The 17786-nt window shown below is 42.3% G+C and overlaps 1 protein-coding gene across 14 annotated transcripts in view; it reads right to left on the reverse strand.

Annotated features, from left to right (window-relative positions):
- Positions 1 to 3340: 3340 nt before the first annotated feature.
- The window catches only part of cacna1g (calcium channel, voltage-dependent, T type, alpha 1G subunit), a 309568-nt gene continuing 295122 nt past the window's right edge, over positions 3341 to 17786 (reverse strand). For 10 of the 14 annotated variants that reach the window (XM_040036706.1, XM_040036705.1, XM_040036698.1 and 7 more), the window contains 4 exons: positions 16857 to 16979; positions 13801 to 13996; positions 13442 to 13611; positions 3341 to 6275 (listed from right to left, as the gene is read on the reverse strand). In XM_040036706.1, coding sequence (XP_039892640.1) covers positions 5262 to 6275; positions 13442 to 13611; positions 13801 to 13996; positions 16857 to 16979 — 1503 coding nt within the window. In that variant the 3' untranslated portion in view covers positions 3341 to 5261. Of the gene's footprint in view, positions 6276 to 8974; positions 10581 to 13441; positions 13612 to 13800; positions 13997 to 16856; positions 16980 to 17786 lie in introns of those variants that run through there. The other 4 variants (XM_040036709.1, XM_040036708.1, XM_040036707.1 and 1 more) reach the window with 2 other exon arrangements.

The raw sequence follows: 17786 nt of genomic DNA on the forward strand, positions 1-17786 counted from the left end.
TAAAGACCCTGCAAAAATAAAAGGAGAACTTCAACAATCACTTGATTACTTGGGGGAAGAATAAACTCCAGCAGAACCAGGCTCAGGGAGAAGCAGCCATCTGCCACGACCGGTTGGAGGTAAAGGGTTGGAGACAGAAGGACAGAAAAGACATGGACTGTGCTTTTCACTGTACTGTTGTTGCTACCTCTGCAAGCCGCTTCACAACCCAGCTCCACCAAAGCTTCTGTAATGTTATGGTATTCATGTAATTTCTGACATTACCAATACTGGCTCCAATGGCACCACTGTCTGCTCTGTTCTGGGAAGGGGTCTCTCACAGTCTATACGCATTCTAGATATTAAACCATTAAAACAGAGTATCTAGTCTATAAGTCTGACGTCATTAGCAGTTTCCGGGTCTAAATTTCGCTTCAGGTCCCAAAGTCAAACAAACACTGTGGCATCACTAAGAGTTACAAACTGTCTGTCTGTTTCATCTTTAATAAAAATGGTGGCTACTCTAACAGGTGTAACAATTAAGTTTAACATTCAGGCATCCATGAAAACAGAATTTATAAAATTTAACAGCGTTCGAAGTTAGCAGGGAGTTAGCTTGCTAGTTTCCACTCAAACATAATATAACATGTTCTGATTGAGGGATATAGCTCTGCGATCACTTCCAACATAAACGAAGACAGAAGACTAAACAGTGACGTTTGTAGTGTTAGTGATGTTGGGGTAGCTGATATATAATGATGTGCTACGTGGTGGCTAGCGACACGGCTATGTTAGCATACACAGTGAAGCTGGAGAGTGAATGCTAACTTTTTTCTACTCGATAAAAGTTTACGTGAGGGTTCCCGACACAAATGCAATCACATGGCAGGATGCTATAAACGGACCAAACTTGAGCAGGAGAATAACTGAGATAATCCACAATACGAGGTTAGTCATTAATATACTGCTGCATGGGCTGGGCTGTAGTTACATTGTAAGGTTTTAAAAACTGAGCTTTGAAATGAATATTGGTAATAAAAACTGAGTGAGGCCGACAGTGATCACTGACTGTTTTTAGGGGCTTGTTCATGATTAAATAGATCAAGATACAAAGCATTAAAACATGTTAAAAACACAACAGCCGTAATATAGGCAGAATAGTTTGGACCCAGAAGCAGGGTTCAAACATCATCACTTAAAGACAGGATAGTTGATGACAGAGAGCAAGAGGGCCACATCTCTCTATTGCTAATTACTTTATACAACTAAAACAGGTTTTGCTATATCTGTTGATATTGCGTTACTACATGGATTGACAGGTGAATTTGAAGCTTCTAACATGCAAGTCAGCTAGGTAAAAATAGACAGCATGTAAAGATAGAGCCAGAGCCAGGAAAAGAACTGGCCATGAAAAAGGCACACAGACACCACTCGACAGCAACACCACAGGTGCCAGCGGTTTGCCCTTGGCACCTGTGGTGTTGCTGGAATGAGATGGAGAGGATTGCTTTATTTATTTATTGGATAATGTAGCCTTGATTCTCTAGCTGTACACAGAGATGAGTGGGCTATCGAGCTTCTTTTCCGCCCCACACCCTATTTTCATTTTCAAATCGGTGGTTTACACATAACAGACTTTTCAAAGTGAAATAGGAGGCATAATCTAAGATGTAGAATAAAAAGATGTAGCCTTCAAGATTAAATGTCTCCACAATCAGTTCCACTTTCTGTGAGAAAGGAGCAGTACTATAAATGAGCTAGCAAAGAATGAGGTGACAGAGAAACAGAGCAGATATATGTCGCCTCATAAAGGTTTTTACACACCTATTAATCATTTGTAATATTCTTTGAGACCTTTACACAGGTTCTTTGACATATATCATCAGAGTAGTTCTCCTTAACTATATTTCCCAAAGTTTCTCTTCACTTTTACAGTGTGTTGCGAACATACTTTTATAAGTGGAGTTCCACTTAAGTAGCTTAGACTTATAAAGACTGAATATAAAAGATGGACATGGCCTCTGGTTCTGAAAAGTTAAGGTAATGCATAAGTCCCTGCATTGCTTTAGTAAACATTTTCCAGCAGGGTTTGTGGTCTCTCAGCATAATATTCATGCTGTATTGAAAACAGATGATAAAGCAGTGTGCTTAAGGCATGGCTGTCTTTAAACTGTCAAATCACTGCTGTATAGGTTTTCATATTGTCCTCGGGTTCTAAGTAGGCATAGATATTAATAGTACAATGCAAACTGCAAGCTTTTTTGTAATGTCTTTATGCAGTTATCAGGAATACTTTTCCAGTTATCTTAAAGAACATTCAAAGCTCTTTTTTGGCTATTGACTGCATTTTATTCTGTTCTTTGTCAAAATGATGCCATTTTGATACCAAAATGCTGCAACACATATTATTGAGGTCCAGGCTGTGGGGAGGCCAATCAATGACTGATAATGTTTTTCTGTCTAGATATTCTTATACTGCACTGGCTGCTAGTAACAAAGATATAAATAACAGTAAAAAGTAGGCTGCAAACCAGTGCATGTTATTTTGGTGGCAAAACTTTTTTCTGTGCTTCCATTTTTCCATCCATCCATCCATCCATCCATCCATCCATCCATCCATCTTCATCCGCTTTATCCGAGGCCGGGTCGCGGGGGCAGCAGCCTAAGCAAAGAGGCCCAGACCTCCCTCTCCCCAGCCACCTCCTCCAGCTTATCCGGGGGAACACCAAGGCGTTCCCAGGCCAGCCGAGAGATATAATCTCTCCAGCGTGTCCTGGGTCTGCCCTGGGGCCTCCTCCCGGTGGGACATGCCTGGAACACCTCACCCAGGAGGCGCCCAGGGGGCATCCTTGTCAGATGCCCGAACCACCTCAGCTGGCTCCTTTCGATGTGGAGCAGCAGCGGCTCTACTCTGAGCCCCTCCCGGATGGCTGAACTTCTCACCCTATCTCTAAGGGAGAGGCCAGCCACCCTTCGGAGGAAGCTCATTTCTGCCGCTTGTATCCGCGATCTCGTTCTTTCGGTCACTACCCACAGCTCGTGGCCATAGGTGAGGGTAGGGACGTAGATCGACCAGTAAATTGAGAGCTTCGCTTTTACACTCAGCTCCCTCTTCACCACGACGGACCGGTGCAGCATCCGCATTACTGCAGCTGCAGCCCCAATCCGTCTGTCGATCTCCGGCTCCCTTCTCCCATCACTCGCGAACAAGACCCCGAGATACTTGAACTCCTCCACTTGGGGCAGGAACTCATCCCCGACCCGGAGTGGGCACTCCACCCTTTTCCGGCTGAGAACCATGGCCTCAGATTTGGAGGTGCTGATCCTCATTCCCGCTGCTTCACACTCGGCTGCGAACCGTTCCAGTGCGAGCTGGAGGCCCTCACCCGATGAAGCCAATTGGTTAGTGAAATTATCTTACCTCATTAGTTTCTTACACCACAAATGATGATTTTATGCTTCATAAACCACATCATGGCTGCAAAAATGCGTAATCTAACACAGTGGCTACAAAAAATTTTAAGCCACCTTTCGTTTCTTAATCGTTTTCCGGAAACATGGGAAACAGGTTCAGGAATTTAATGAAATCATGAAAACAAGGAAGTACATTATTGTAGAGTTCGAGCTTGAGAATCAATATTTGATACCGTATGAGCACCTTTAATCTTTACTACAGAGTGAACTTTCTTAGGCAGCTTTCCTGTAATTTCTTCAGGCTTCTCAGAAGACATTAAAAGCTCTTCTTGGCTGCCTTTTGTATTGTTCCCTGTCAAGATGATCCCACACTGCTTCAATAATGTTGAGGTCTGAGCTTTGGGGAGACCAATCCATGACTGGTTGTATCCCATTGCGTGTTTTTCTGTCCAGGTATGCTTTTACTGCATTACTGAAAAATTAAGCTCAAGAACACTTTAAAAAAATATAAGTCTGTCCACTTTGAAGCAAAGTTCTGAAAAATGAAGCGTTGTATAGGAATAAATTTATGAACTGCTAATCAACACTCTGTTGCGCTGTCTTATGACTGACTGGATTTTGTAGCCATCCACTCACTCCAGCGAAGACAACCCCAACATTCTGGCAGACGTTGAAGATGGCTGGCAGATTCTGTTTCTCCACTGTAGCTCTAACTTGTACTTACATTGCTGAAGAGGTCCCGGTGTAGCTTCAGATTGTACAATCATTGCCATAGAACTTGTGCCACAACATATAGAAGCAGAAATACAGCTTAGACGTCACTGTTGTGTATGCAGTATGTTTAGAATGCAGCCATTTCCATATCAGTTAAACTACCAATCAATCATTCTTACAAATGCGGTGTATTACCTTTGTACTTACCTAAGATATCATGAGAATTTTTTTTGTGCGGACTAAGAATGCTGAATCTGGGGTGAGTGGCCATGAAATGTGAGAAGAATTGACATGGCTGTTTTTCTCAGACTGTTCATCAGTCATTCTGTCTAAAAGGCTTTGGAGCTGTCAGGAACACATGAAAGAAACAAGCAATCAGGTTATCGTCCAACAATCAAACCACCAAGGTCTGCGTGTGCTTAAAAATCCAAGCTCAGTTTAATGACTTGTTTTTTGTTTTTTTTATATATATATTTATATATTATTCCTACAAATACTGGTTTTCACCACTTTGAAAAACGTTCACTTTCCTTAGTAAACCAAGAAAGCTAGAAATATCCTACAGTGAAAAAGAAAGACAAAGACAAACCATTGTTGACCAAACAAAAAACAAAAAAATAAAAAAAAAAGAAAGAAAATCACAAAAAGACATGAAAATAACAGTTAAATGAAATTAAAAACAACATCCTGTACAAACACTATGGGCCAATAATTTAAGAAAATAGTGTCTCTAAATATTGCTTTGTACCTCCACTGACCAGGTCCGCTCTGTATTAACACCAGGCAGTTCATATGGCGACCGCAATGGGCGCTAATAACCCAGGCGCTGATGTCACTCCAGAGGTTATGGGGTCAAGCTGCAGCCAGAGAAATATTTGTCGTTCTCTTCTTCTCTGGCTGTTTTGGCAGTAACAATACAAAGACAAGGGATGGTCACACTACTACAGTACTGCACTCCTTATGAAACCAAGGATGTTTTTACTGTTTGTTGTAGTTTTACCATTATTACTTTCTACAGCATTATTACTAGAACTATCACCATCACAGACACACAGAGTGCATCGTGTGTTTATGTGTGTGGAGGGTTCGTCCGGCTGTGTGTGTGTGTGTGTGTGCGCGCGCGTGTGTGTGTGTGTGTATTCGAGTATTGGTGTTCAGTGCTCAGAGCTTGTTTTCTCAAAGGAGAAGCTGGGAAGAGTTAATAACTTGGAGTTGGTGTTGGGGTTCGGTGAACCTCCGTCCTGTCCTGAACCCTCTCCGACTGCCAGGTCAAAGGAGTCCTTGGAGTCACTGGAGGGTGCTCTCCTCCTCAGGTAGGTGTCCCGGTTGGGTAGGGGAGGGGGCATCCCTAACCCAGTCAGTCCCATGCCACCGAGCCCACCCAGGCATGGGTAGAGGCCAGACTGGGGTTCCAGTCCCTCAGGGGGGTCCACAGATATACAGGGTGGGCTCATTTTCTTCTTGCGGCGGGGGGAGGTCTGAGCGGGGATCTGGCTTTGAATCTGCAGGCTGTCGGCCCGAGACACAAAGCCGGAGGAGGTGGAGTTGGTGCTGCACTGGGGGCTGGAATCAACCGGAGAGCAGACTTCCACAGAGTGGCGCCGTGGGTCGTCCAGCCAGGAGTAAGGGCGGGGGCGGGGCAGGAGGGCGTTGCGGCCCTGCGTGTCAGCGCTGTGGAACCTCTTCAGCTGCCTCAAACATGGACTCCGACTTTCCTGGCAGCCCGCGTAGCTGCCGTAACCCTCGTTCCCGCCGCTGCTGCTGCTGTCCTCGGCCGTGATGTCATCGCTGCCGGCCAACACCACCTGGTTAATGAGGGACACTTCCCGATCCTCTGACACCTCCTGCTGGGGCGGCCTGGCGGGTATGGGAGGGGGAGGCGAAGGGCAGGGGGAGTAGGAGGCGAGGCAATGCTGGTCGTGGTGCTGGGTGTGCACTGTGCTGGGACGTGATGGTTTAGGGGAGGCGCCCGGTGTGGCAGGGACCAGGCACAGAGCTGGTTGTTGAGGAGTAGGGTGATGATGATGATGGTAGGGAGAGGGAGAGGTAGAGGAGATGGAGGGGATAGGGGATGGAGGGAGGCCAAGAGAGGCCACATTCACGAGTCCTTCACTGCTTTCCCCTACGTCGGTACAAAGGGCCTCCTGAGAATCAGTAGACACTGCAACCTGGAGAACGGGTGGGGGGAGGGGAATTAAAGTAAATGTGCAATGAGAGGAAGGTCGGGAGGGGGAAGGGGGATGAGAGGGGGGAGATTGGTTAGTGATAGATGATGAGGGTGAGAAGCAGCAGTTTGGGTCAAAGTTCACAGTCTGACCAGCTCACTGTCACAGTCCTCTGTGTACTATTTTAGTTTTCTAAGAAACATTATTGTGATAATTGTAAGATCATGTTGCTCAATGCCAATATTTCAGATTAAGATTTCTCAAGAGTAACTTGGGTAAGAAACATCTGACATTAGCGGATACTTTCTGTGCTTTCACATTCATGTGTTGAAGGTTTAAAGTTACTCTGTGCTCTGACGTTTAAAAAAGAAGCCAAAAAAACGTAGTAAATATTTGTGTCACGTAGGCATTGTAAGATTTATGTCTCATTCTTCAGTTCAATTCATTTTAATTCAATTCCATTTTATTGAGAGGCACTTCATAATGTAAGGTAAATACCCTACTATCTGATTTAATTTTTAAAGTAAACCTTTTTTGCATTTTTTTCATGCAAAATAATGAGAAAATTATGGTTGCCTTGGGAGGTCCAACACACTGCAACTTAAGGAAACACCGGTAAATTTAAAACGCTGCAAAAAGCCAGAAACCAAAACATGTGAAGGATCGCACTGAGACGCGTTTACACGACGCAAAGGAATCTTCAGCATCGTGAGGGAGAAAAAGATGTGAAGTAACATGTCTTTTAATCATGTGATTCATATAATACTGTAGCTACATGTTTGCTGTTAGCCATTTACTGTTAGCTTGGTACTTCTGCAATTCAGTTTCATTTTATTTATATAGTACCAAATCACAACAGCAGTTGCCACAAGGAACTTTATACTGTAAGGTAAAGACACTAAAGTGAGACAAAGAAAACCCCAACAATCAAATCGCCTTTCAGTGAGCACTTGGTGACAGTGGGAAGGCAAAACTCCCTTTTAACAGGAAGAAACCTCCGGCACAACCAGGCTCAGGGAGGGGCGACCATCTGCCATGTATGTTAGAGGTTGCAGTTCTGCAACTGTTTTGTCACCTTATTGTCACCGAAGAAACACTTCCATTTTGTTTTTTTTAGTTTTAGTTTGGGAGTTTTGTTCTGTGCTTTTGGGGTTTATTTGTTTGTTTTTTGTGAGCTTTTGTGGCACTTCTGTTGTGTTTTATTCAACTTCCATTGTGTGTTGTTTTTTTTCTATTTACATTTTGTTTTGCGTGCTTTTGCAGCATTGGCTGGTGTTTTCCCAAGTTGCAGGGCCACCATAGCAAACTGCAAAAGGACTACTTTTATTACAAATCATAATGTGAGACATAGAAATCTTACAATACTTAAAAATTGCCACAACATCATAAATAGCTTGGAGTCCAATACGCAGCCAAAACTGTTGCAATTTTTAAGTAGGTAATTTTATTTTTTAAACTAAGAAACAAAAAAGTGTTAAGTACAAGCAATTATTTCAGTGTTTATGTTTTCGACGATTTTTTCTACTTCCAGATCAGCGTGATGGCACAAAGAGGGGATATTCCTAATATGGTCATCTCAGGCTACGTCCACACTAGCCCGGATAGATTTGAAAATGGCGTTATCGTCGTTGTGCATCCACATTTAAACGGCCGAAAACGCTTACGTTCCAGTACTGCGCATGCGTAAAACGCAAGAAGATTCGGCCTGCCTCATTTTTGTCTGCCGTTTATTTACTTTCGGGCTCGTTGAAACGTCGCGGCAAAATGGCGAGGAAAAGCACCGCGTTTTTTAAATGGACTAACAATGAGGTGGAGTTGTTGCTGCGAGTAACACAAAAGTACAAAGTTGCAAAAGCGAAATTGAAGAATTTGAAGAAAAGCTATCTGAAGCATGTACAAACTGATATTAATCTTTAATAGGGCTGTCAAAATTGAGAGCAAACAAAAAAACTGCTGTATAATGCCCTCCGCTATCTTTCTTTAATTGGTCACATGACTGCATCACATGACTAAAATGCGTCATCGTTTTCGAAAGTCTCCGTTTTCGCTGTCCACACTGTGACGCGAAAGCACTGTCTTCAAATGTATTTGTTTTCGAGAGCGTTTTGAAAACGCTGTGTTTTCCTTCAGGGGAAAACGCAGACTCAGTGTGGACAGGAGGCCAAAATGGAGAGAAAACAATGCGTTTTCAAACAAAAACGCATTCGTGTGGACGTAGCCTCAGGCACACAGCTCTGTATGTTTGTGACAGGCAGAGTTAATTGGAGGACTCCTTTATAGGCAGACAATCTAACACACAGGTGTCGAACTCTAGGCCTCGAGGGCTGCTGTCCTGCTTGTTTTCCAACTAACCTGCCCTTGTAGCTTCTTACTGGCAAAGCACACCTGATCCAGGTAATCAGCAGCAGGTAGAGCAGGGATATCTCAAAAACAAGCAGGATGCTGGCCCGAGGACTGGAGTTTGACACCCCTGATCTAACATGTCTCATTCCAGTATACTACAAATAAAGATTATTATGCTCGTTGTATCATGCAAAGATCTAGCAGTCTCGGTCGTTGTGTCCTTGGGCAAGACACTTCACCTACCGCCTACTGGTGTTGGCCAGAGGGGCCGATGGCGTGATATGGCAGCCTCGCCTCTGTCAGTCTGCCCCAGGGCAGCTGTGGCTACAACTGTAGCTTGCCTTCACCAGTGTGTGAATGTGAGAGTGAATGAATAGTGGCATTGTAAAGCGCTTTGAGGAGTCCCGAAAAGTGCTATATAAATGCAATCCATCATTATTATTATTAGTAGTAGTAGTAGATTTAGAGAAAGATGACCCAGGTAGATGTTTCCGCACATTACATTCATCTGAATAATTTACCCTGAACTTTAAGGCATATATTTTCACTAATTCAACTAATAACTCAGTCCATTAATAAGGTTTCGAACAATATAGCTAAACACATATGTGAATAATATTTTAAAGAATGAAGGTAGCTGGGAAAAGTGTATAGTATTTTATTGTTTTGATTATTGTTTTGTTATATTTTGGGGGTTTTTATGGACTGATTGACCGCTGGCTGACACGGTGAGCTCCGAGCCAGACCAAATGACCATCTAACCTTTGACCATTCATACAAAACCCTGTTAGCCGTCAGCACTGCAGTTTCACGAAGAGTTTGCAACCAATTGTGACCCTTATCTCTATTCATACAGGGTGCAGGGTGTGAGGCCAGCAGGCTGAGGGAAAACAGTATGTAACGACTGCAGTAGTGGAAAGGTCAATAAGCACAGTGGTTGCTAAAATGTCCCGATGAACTCATGACTTTTTCTTCATCTCTCACAGACTTGGGAGAGGGCATTGATAGCAGGGTGCTTGAATCTAACAGTGTTGAATTGGGTCAGTTCGAATATGCTCTTAAATCTATAGAGATGAGGAAATAAAACATGCATGAGTTTTAGAGCATAGCACTTGGAGCAGTGTTTGGATTTATGGGGGTTTCCCTGCATGAGAATGCTGTAACCACAGTGACACCAAGTGGGCAAAGGTATCACAAGCAGGCCTGGCCAATCACCAGCCACAGCAATGCAACACCAGGTAGGAAATCATGAGAGTGCACACTGGAACGAAGCTTAAAAGGATCACCCTGTCAATTTTTCAAAACTATTTTTATAAGCAAAACTGACTTAATAGTACCATACTCAACTATTAATAACTATTAAAGCACTAACCTAGGCAATACAAAATTCTCTGGTGCTCAATAATCATGATTCTGAGTAGAAAATAGCCAAACGCAACTGGACAGCACTTGCTGTTTTGTAGCAATCCCCTGAGTTGTATTTGTTTGTAATATATTAAGTGCACTGTACCATGAGTGACATAGCCACACTACACCTGTATCTTGCTGCAATACATTCTATCATGTGACTGGAAGATCCAGTTATGAGATGCTATATAGTTCCAGTCACTTGCACAAATCAATAAACTCTCACTAAGTTAGCTCCTTACAGGCTAACTAGCTACCTGTTGAGAGAGTTAAAGATACTCTGTGGCTGATGCTTAGCAGTAGACAAACATTTGGGTCAATGAGTGGCAAAGAAGGGAGGGGGGCAAGAGAGGACTCTGTATGTGTGTGTGTGTGTGTGTTTGTGTGTGTGTGTGAATGCAATAGTGTGTTTGTTGGGCTGTCTCTCTGAAGATGAACATGGAGTCCAGTGTTTCTGAAAGGCCCAGTGGTAACTAAAGTCTACTGTCTGTTTCAGAAACAGGAGTATCTGTGTTTGAACAGAAGCTCAGGGTCGGGCGGCTTTTGGGCCCAGCTGAGCTGAGATCAAAGACCAACAGATACAGTGTGGAAAAATGAGACAGCAGATCAGTTAATAATAAACAAAACCCCAGGAAGAAGAAGACAGACAGAGGGGGGAAAGTGAATATGTTTAGAACATCCAACATGGAAAGCTTTAAATGATTCTCTTTCATGGAGTTTTAGAGCCACTCTTGGGATAGACTCTTTTGAATTAAGATTAAAGGCCTGATTTATCAAAAAAGGCATATTATAGGAGCATTAATTTCTGTTTGGTAAAGCTGACAATTAATATTCCAAATGTGATTATATGATAAAGTTTTCCTTTTTGGTTAGTTTTGGTGATGTTTTTAAATAAGTTATGATGGCTGGGAATTTCTCTGATGTCTTTGCTGAGGCATTCTCTATCTGGATACCTCAAGGACCCGACAGGCTTTCAGGCTGCTTATTATCTAATTTGAAAGATAGTAAAGAACCTTACTATGCGTTTCCTTATCTGGACCACGGAGTAGATAAAAATGGTTATATAAAAATGTGAAAGGTTGCACGCAGAACTGGATGGCTATCACTGCTTTAGCACATGCTCGTTTTTCTTGTTTTGATATAAAGTGTTTTAAAAGTCTTGAGCCACCCCTCATTTCTTAATACTTTGCTAGAGAAATGGAAAATAGCTGCAGAGATTTATTGAAAGATGTGTGTTTCAATCTCGTGGAATGGAAATACAGTATATAAGGCAATGCAATTCTAACACGCTTGATATTTGACTATTATTTTTTAACACACACACACTCCCTGAACTCTTTTAGGTAAGCTTTCTTGTAAATTCTTTAAATACTTTCAAGGAATATTTCTCAAGGATTGGAAGACATTCAAATGAGCAGTTATGCTAACACAAGATTATATAACAAAAAAATCAATACTACTCATAAATATGCTCTCATCAGTTAGTTTAGAGTGGAACTAAATTGTGCCATATTGACAATTTTCATTAGATGTTGGTAGAAAGTTGTTTTCTTTTTTATTTGGACTGAACTAAGTTAGCTGGCCTGTGTAGCGCAGCTTGAAAGGGCAAGGTTAGCTAAACCATTTTTATGCTATGCTAACTGTGCTATGCTAACTTTGGTACAGAAAAGTGTATTTCCTTTCATTTTAATTTTGAGATTTCATCAGCATCTTATTTATATTTATATATATTAAACTGTTATTAATAATAACACTGTAATAAATAAAATAAATAAATAAATTTAAAAAACAGTGTAGGAGGCATGTTTTCTTATTATGGTTTACGGTGAAAATGAAGACACAATAAAACAATACTACCTAATAGGGATGGGTATTGTTTAGGTTTTATCCGATACCGGTGCCAAATCGGTACTTTTGAAACGGTGCCGGTGCTCAAACGGTGCTCAAACCGGTGCTTAAAGAATGGAGAACACAAAATTGGTCCAAAAACCTCTCATGTTCAGCTGGTTTTTTTGTAAAAAGATAACAATGTTAGCCTTTTCTGCAGCTGTGGGGCATATATGGTATCACTCTTGGCTGGAAGCAGTGCTTAAACAATGGAAAAAACACAAACTTTGTCCAAAAACCTCTCATGTTTAGCTGTTTCCCTCTTTTTCTTTGGTCATTTTAGCCTTTTTGGCCAGGGTGAAGGGAGTATCTGCCATCAAACAAGAAGACAGCCGCATGTAGCTATGATGATGTTTGCTAGTTCACCTTACATGCATTAATTTAATAATGTGGTTAGCCTACTCAACGTAAATTACACACGAACAACATTAAGCTACTCACGCAGAGAAGAACAGCTGCTGCTGCCATCATCATCCGTCATCATTTCTGCTACACTGACAGGGTTAGGGGCCAGGACTGTACTCCTCCGGTTTTTGGGGGATGTTGCTAACTCCGGGTCCGATAACAGGCAACCCACCCGCAGTAGATGTGCTTGGTGTGAGGTCTCACAGCAAGCTATCAAATACGGTGCATTTCTCGGCTTTTTAAAAAAACGCTATGCGTCGCCAGGTGTTTCATCGGATTTGAGGTGTTACCTCCTTTGACAGTATCACAGTATCAGCTTAAAGCACTTGTTGCTGCTGAGTTTGCATCTTTTGCTGTGAAGTACAGCCAGACTTTTGACCGCTTCGCCTTGGGCATTTTTAATCTGTAGCTCTGCTCTAAAAGAACGTACGTACCTGGACCCGCCTACTATCCTCGGAAACGTAAAATGATTGGCTAGAAGTGTATCACAGCTCAGGAAAAAAAAAGCACCGAAATAAAGCACCGAAATGTGCGCTGCTTTTCGGTCTGGTTACTACCGTTTATGTCAGAACCGGCACCGGACACCGGTACCCATCCCTACTACCTAATACACTAAACGTTGAGCATAGTTAATACTTGTAGCCACAAATATCTGCAAAAATAAGGCTTGATCGTTTCATGTAAAACTGCCATTATTTATCAAATTGTTTTAATATTATATTTAATAACAAGTACTAATATTTTGTTATAATGCATAATTCTTTTTTTATTATAAGTTAGTGATTCAGCGTTATAGAAGAAAGCAGGAAAAAACGAAACTTTCTTTTTAGCTATTATGGTTTAAAAATAACTGCTTTCCATTCAATATATCATCATTTTTCTCCCAGAGTGGTTCTAATACTCATAACTCGTATCCCACCGATTCCACTGGCAGCGAACAGTAAAAACTCCAGCAGTTTGTATAAGCCTGTATAGAGTTTGGTATGAACAGACAGTTAAGGACCACAGTCAAGTATAGACATATAATACAGATATGTATTATCACACTAAGTAGTAAAAAGACAGGATAAAACTAGAAAAGTAAATTTGGAGTCAAGTGAAAATCTGAAGCAGTGTGTTTTGCTCACCTGTCTGCGTAGCGTACGGCTAAATGTGTGTGTGCGTCTAGACGGTGGGTTTCGTGGTATACTCTCTGAATCTGAGTGGCTGTGTGGGCTGATGGGTCTGAAGAGGTCTGTGGGAACGGTCAGCTGCTGGGAAAACTCCGCGGGTTGTGAACGCACCGAGCCACTGGAGCCTGCACACAAAGCACAGTGCTGGCACCTTCAGTGAATACACAACAGTTACAGTAGGTGTGTTTACCTTAGATAAAATAACCTCCTCATGCCACAATGCTTTATGTTAAAAATCAAGCCCACCCATTTCTGTTCTGTCCTAATGAAACACATTCTACGCTAAATGACATTAAAGAGAAATGCGGCATTACCAGACTGGGCCCTGTGAGTGCCCAGTATGTGCTGGGGCCCCTGTGGGTGTGCTGCAGTGGGAGATGTTTGCCCCACGGGCTGTGGCGAGAGGAACATGTAGCTGTCGTTGGGTAGGGAGTGCGTGCGTCCCACCGCAGGCTTTCTGACGCTCAACAGGTTGTCGTCCCGAAGCGCCCCAGAACCGAGCTGCTCCGCCTGGGGAAGCAGAGAAAACAATCAGGGTCGCCCAGAACAAGAAGAGCCTGGGCTGCTCTTTAACTCACTTACTCTCACACTCTTACCAGTACACTCACAGGTTGTCAACTGTCTAAGACACAATGTCAACAAAGAGGTACTGATCATCAGCATACACAGAAAACACAGAGGATCTTTGCTCATTGGAGTTGACTGGCACAGAGCTGCCACAGATCACAGAAACATTTCCAATTCCTTTTTTAAAGCATGTGACACTCTGCTTCTTGTGTCTGCTTTTAGCCCGTCGGTCGTATAACTTTACATTAAGCCGTGATTGTGTGTCAGCTAGGGCAGTGTCCTGCAGCCTGACCCATTAAAGAATCAGTTCCCATTCAGCACAGAGCTACAGGGGGTCCAACACACTTTACAACCCTGTAGCAAACACACGGCAGCTCAGAGGAGACTGAAAAGTACACCACCAGAGGACAGCATACAGCACATCTACAGAAGTAGGCTGACAGGAAAGGACTGCGAGAAAAGACGAAGACTCACACGTAAAGCACAAAGGAAAAGAAAGAAGGAGGGGAGAGAACAGAGTTTACACACAGAGAGAGAAGAAAGTGAAAAAAGTAGTCAAAGGAGAAAAAACTGCAAACTGGCAGGTAAGGAGGCGCACTACTCTACTGGACTGGACTGGACTGGAAAGTAAAACACACCAGGCTGAAAAGGCGGAATGAGAAATAAAGATAAATTTGTTTCACCAGGGTACTTCAAAGCCACTTGAACACCTCTACCTCTTCACTCCATTGTCTTTATTTTTCTATTGCATTTGTCCCAGAACAATCCAATTAAGAGCACCTTGTTGGCCAGCGCTCTTTTTTTCTGATGATATATGTATTAATTCAGCAGCAACGCTGAGCCAAGGTGACAGTGACCCTCTCTGGTCATGAAGCCATGTGATCATTAATGACCCAAACCGGTGGTTAATAATACTCTGACACCCAGACGACATTCAATTTCATTTTCAGAGCCTGTAGGATGGCGTGTCATAGAGGGATCTATAGATTAATTGCAGTGAGGACACATACATGGGCTGCAGTGCATGACTACATGTTCAAAGAAAATAATGAACGGGGTCATGACAAAGAATGCCAGGATGTGGAAGATGCCTTTTACCAAGACCCTTACTCACTGTTATACTTAACACAACGTCTCATTTGTTTAGCAGTTGTCACGTGTCAACTATGGTTTAAGTGACCCATTGTTATTGTATGTGCAAGTGTAAGCTTTCCACATTTTATTTATTTAATTATTTGGAATCAGTTACATAGAAAACAGAAAAAGTTCTCCACTCATATTTCCCATATTAGATCCAATTTTGACAAGTTCAATAAAGTCTCACACGTTCCCAGAATCTGTCTATAAAGTTTAAACTAAAAAAAAGATTGGTTGTTTTTTTGCTATGCTTATACATTTTTTAATCTCAGCTCCAAATAAGCTGTTTTAGTATCTGTAGCTTTGAAAATGAGCTGCTGCTGGCCACGCCCCATTTCAGAACAGTTTAGGTCCCAATTCATAGGCCGCATCCTTCTGAGGCCGCATTTGAAGGCCGATTACGTCACAGCTAGGCAACAAAGTCTGTCCTAATTTGAAGGCTGCTCCAAATGTGACCGACTAATACGTCCTTCATTTCCCCGAATTTGAGGGATGGGTCGGGTGTATCCTTCGTGGCCCAAACTATCCCAGAATTCATAGCGCGGCCCAGCCAATTCCAGTTTCCAACAATGGCGGCAGCTACTTAATTTTTTAATATTACTCTTATTTCTCTTTCTGGGTCACAAAATAAACTTTTAACATATTTTTAGGCGAGAATGTAGCCGTGCAAACTTCAAATATCTGCTCGGTTTATCAAGACATCGCATATTTGCAAAAGTGCTCCGACGTTTTCTGAGACGTCTGTTACCCACCAGCTCAATAGCTGACTGGGAGGTCGAGGCTCATTAGAGCCGGTGAGAACAACTAACTCCCAGCACATCGTTTTCAGACCCCAGCGGTCTTTTCGCTACTCAGGTTAAACAGGTTAAACACCGATTTACTCAGGAACAAATAAAACACTGACAAAAGCCAAACAATAACACTTAGATAACTTAAAAATGTTATTGTTTGGCTTTTGTCAGTGTTTTATTTGTTCCTGAGTAAATCGGTTTGGCTGAGATTAAAGTTTTCACACAGCTGAATAAATGTCAAACAGAAAACTGATTAAACAGAAGTGTGAGATGGTCGAGAATTTACTCCAATGTCCTGTTATATATTAGTGAGTGAGGAGCAGACAGCTGAGTTTATTAAACTCCACCGAGACAGTTGGTGACGCAAATCTGAAGGCTAGACCGTCCCATTTCACAGCCTCGTACTTCCGGCCCTCCTGGTCTTTGAAAGACCCGGCTCACGTAGACCGCGAAGGCCGGGTCCTCCGAAGGATGCGGCCTATGATTGGGACATAGCTTTAGAAGCAGCAACTTTAGCAAAGAAATCCAAATACACAACATGGCCGACTCCAGATAGAATTGTAATGAGCTGCACGCCAAAGAGCTCATTCAGACGTTCTATGAAGAAAGAAAAACAAGTGTGTGGTTTTTACTTATTTTCAAAAATAAGTAATTAGTGGTACATATAAATGCTATCTTCTTTTTTTTAAAAATATATTTTTAGCTAATTTAGCATCCAGTTGGCTTCCCCTTGTTAAACCCCAGTGTGTAAGCTTGGTGGTGGGGAGGGTCAGGTGACTTTGGAAATACCCAGTGAAGGAGACAGTACAAGCCACTGCAGAGGGGAAGGAGAAGAAATAACAATGGAGAAAGATGAAGAGAGGAACTGTCAGTACATTGCATTCCAGAGTGGTTAGAAATAGGGGGTTAAAATCGTCAGGGGTTGAGTCGTCTGTCAGAGCTAGGGACCAGGAATTCTCAGAGGCCAGAGACAGAGCATCCATCTCCGCTAGAGGGATCTAGGCAGGAAGAGACAACCACTGGTGAGCAGAGAAAACAAAGGCGCACTCTGTGCAGTACATAAATAGAAGGACGTTACACAGATAAAACCTGAAACTAACAGAACAATACAAGTTTAAAAAAAACACCACATATAAACTAGAAGTATGTAGCAGAGCAAAACAACAGAGGAAGAAGGACAAACTAAAAAAACACCAAAAAACGGCTGTATTTAGTCAGCTGTTAGTGGACTTTTTTTGTGACACAGGCACAGCAGAGAGATTCTTTAACAGCGAAATATGATGCCAGTAAGACATTACACGACAGCACTGGGATTCATTTACATTAAGTACTAAATGGCACATTTAATTGCTTATGTTGCTAAAGAAGAAGAATCCAAATAACCTAATTTTCTAGGGACCTCTTGTAAAACACCTCAGAGATTGAAACACTCAGAGATGAAGCCAAAGTCTTCAGTATTTCTGGCTTACGGAGCCCCGCAAGGGACATGGGAGAAAAAAAAATTACGATGAACATTTGCGAGATCTCGAAAAAGTTGAATTCCAACAATGACGGCAGCTACGTAGTTGTAATATTACTCTTTCTGGGTCACAAAATAAACTTTAAAGATATTTTGAGGCGTGAATGTAGTTGTGTAAACGTCAAATATCTGCTAAAACCTTTGCAAGATCCCGAGTTTGTTTTGCGAGATCTCGCAAAAGTCCGTCTTAATTTTTTTTTTCCTCCCATGTCCCTTGCGGGGCTCCGTACTGGCTCATGTAAAAGGAGCTGCTATTTTCTTTTTTTGCTTTCACACTGGTTTAACA

This window comes from Simochromis diagramma, unplaced genomic scaffold (genome assembly GCF_900408965.1).
Source record: "Simochromis diagramma unplaced genomic scaffold, fSimDia1.1 OVJJ01000371.1, whole genome shotgun sequence".
Lineage (NCBI taxonomy): Eukaryota > Metazoa > Chordata > Actinopteri > Cichliformes > Cichlidae > Simochromis > Simochromis diagramma.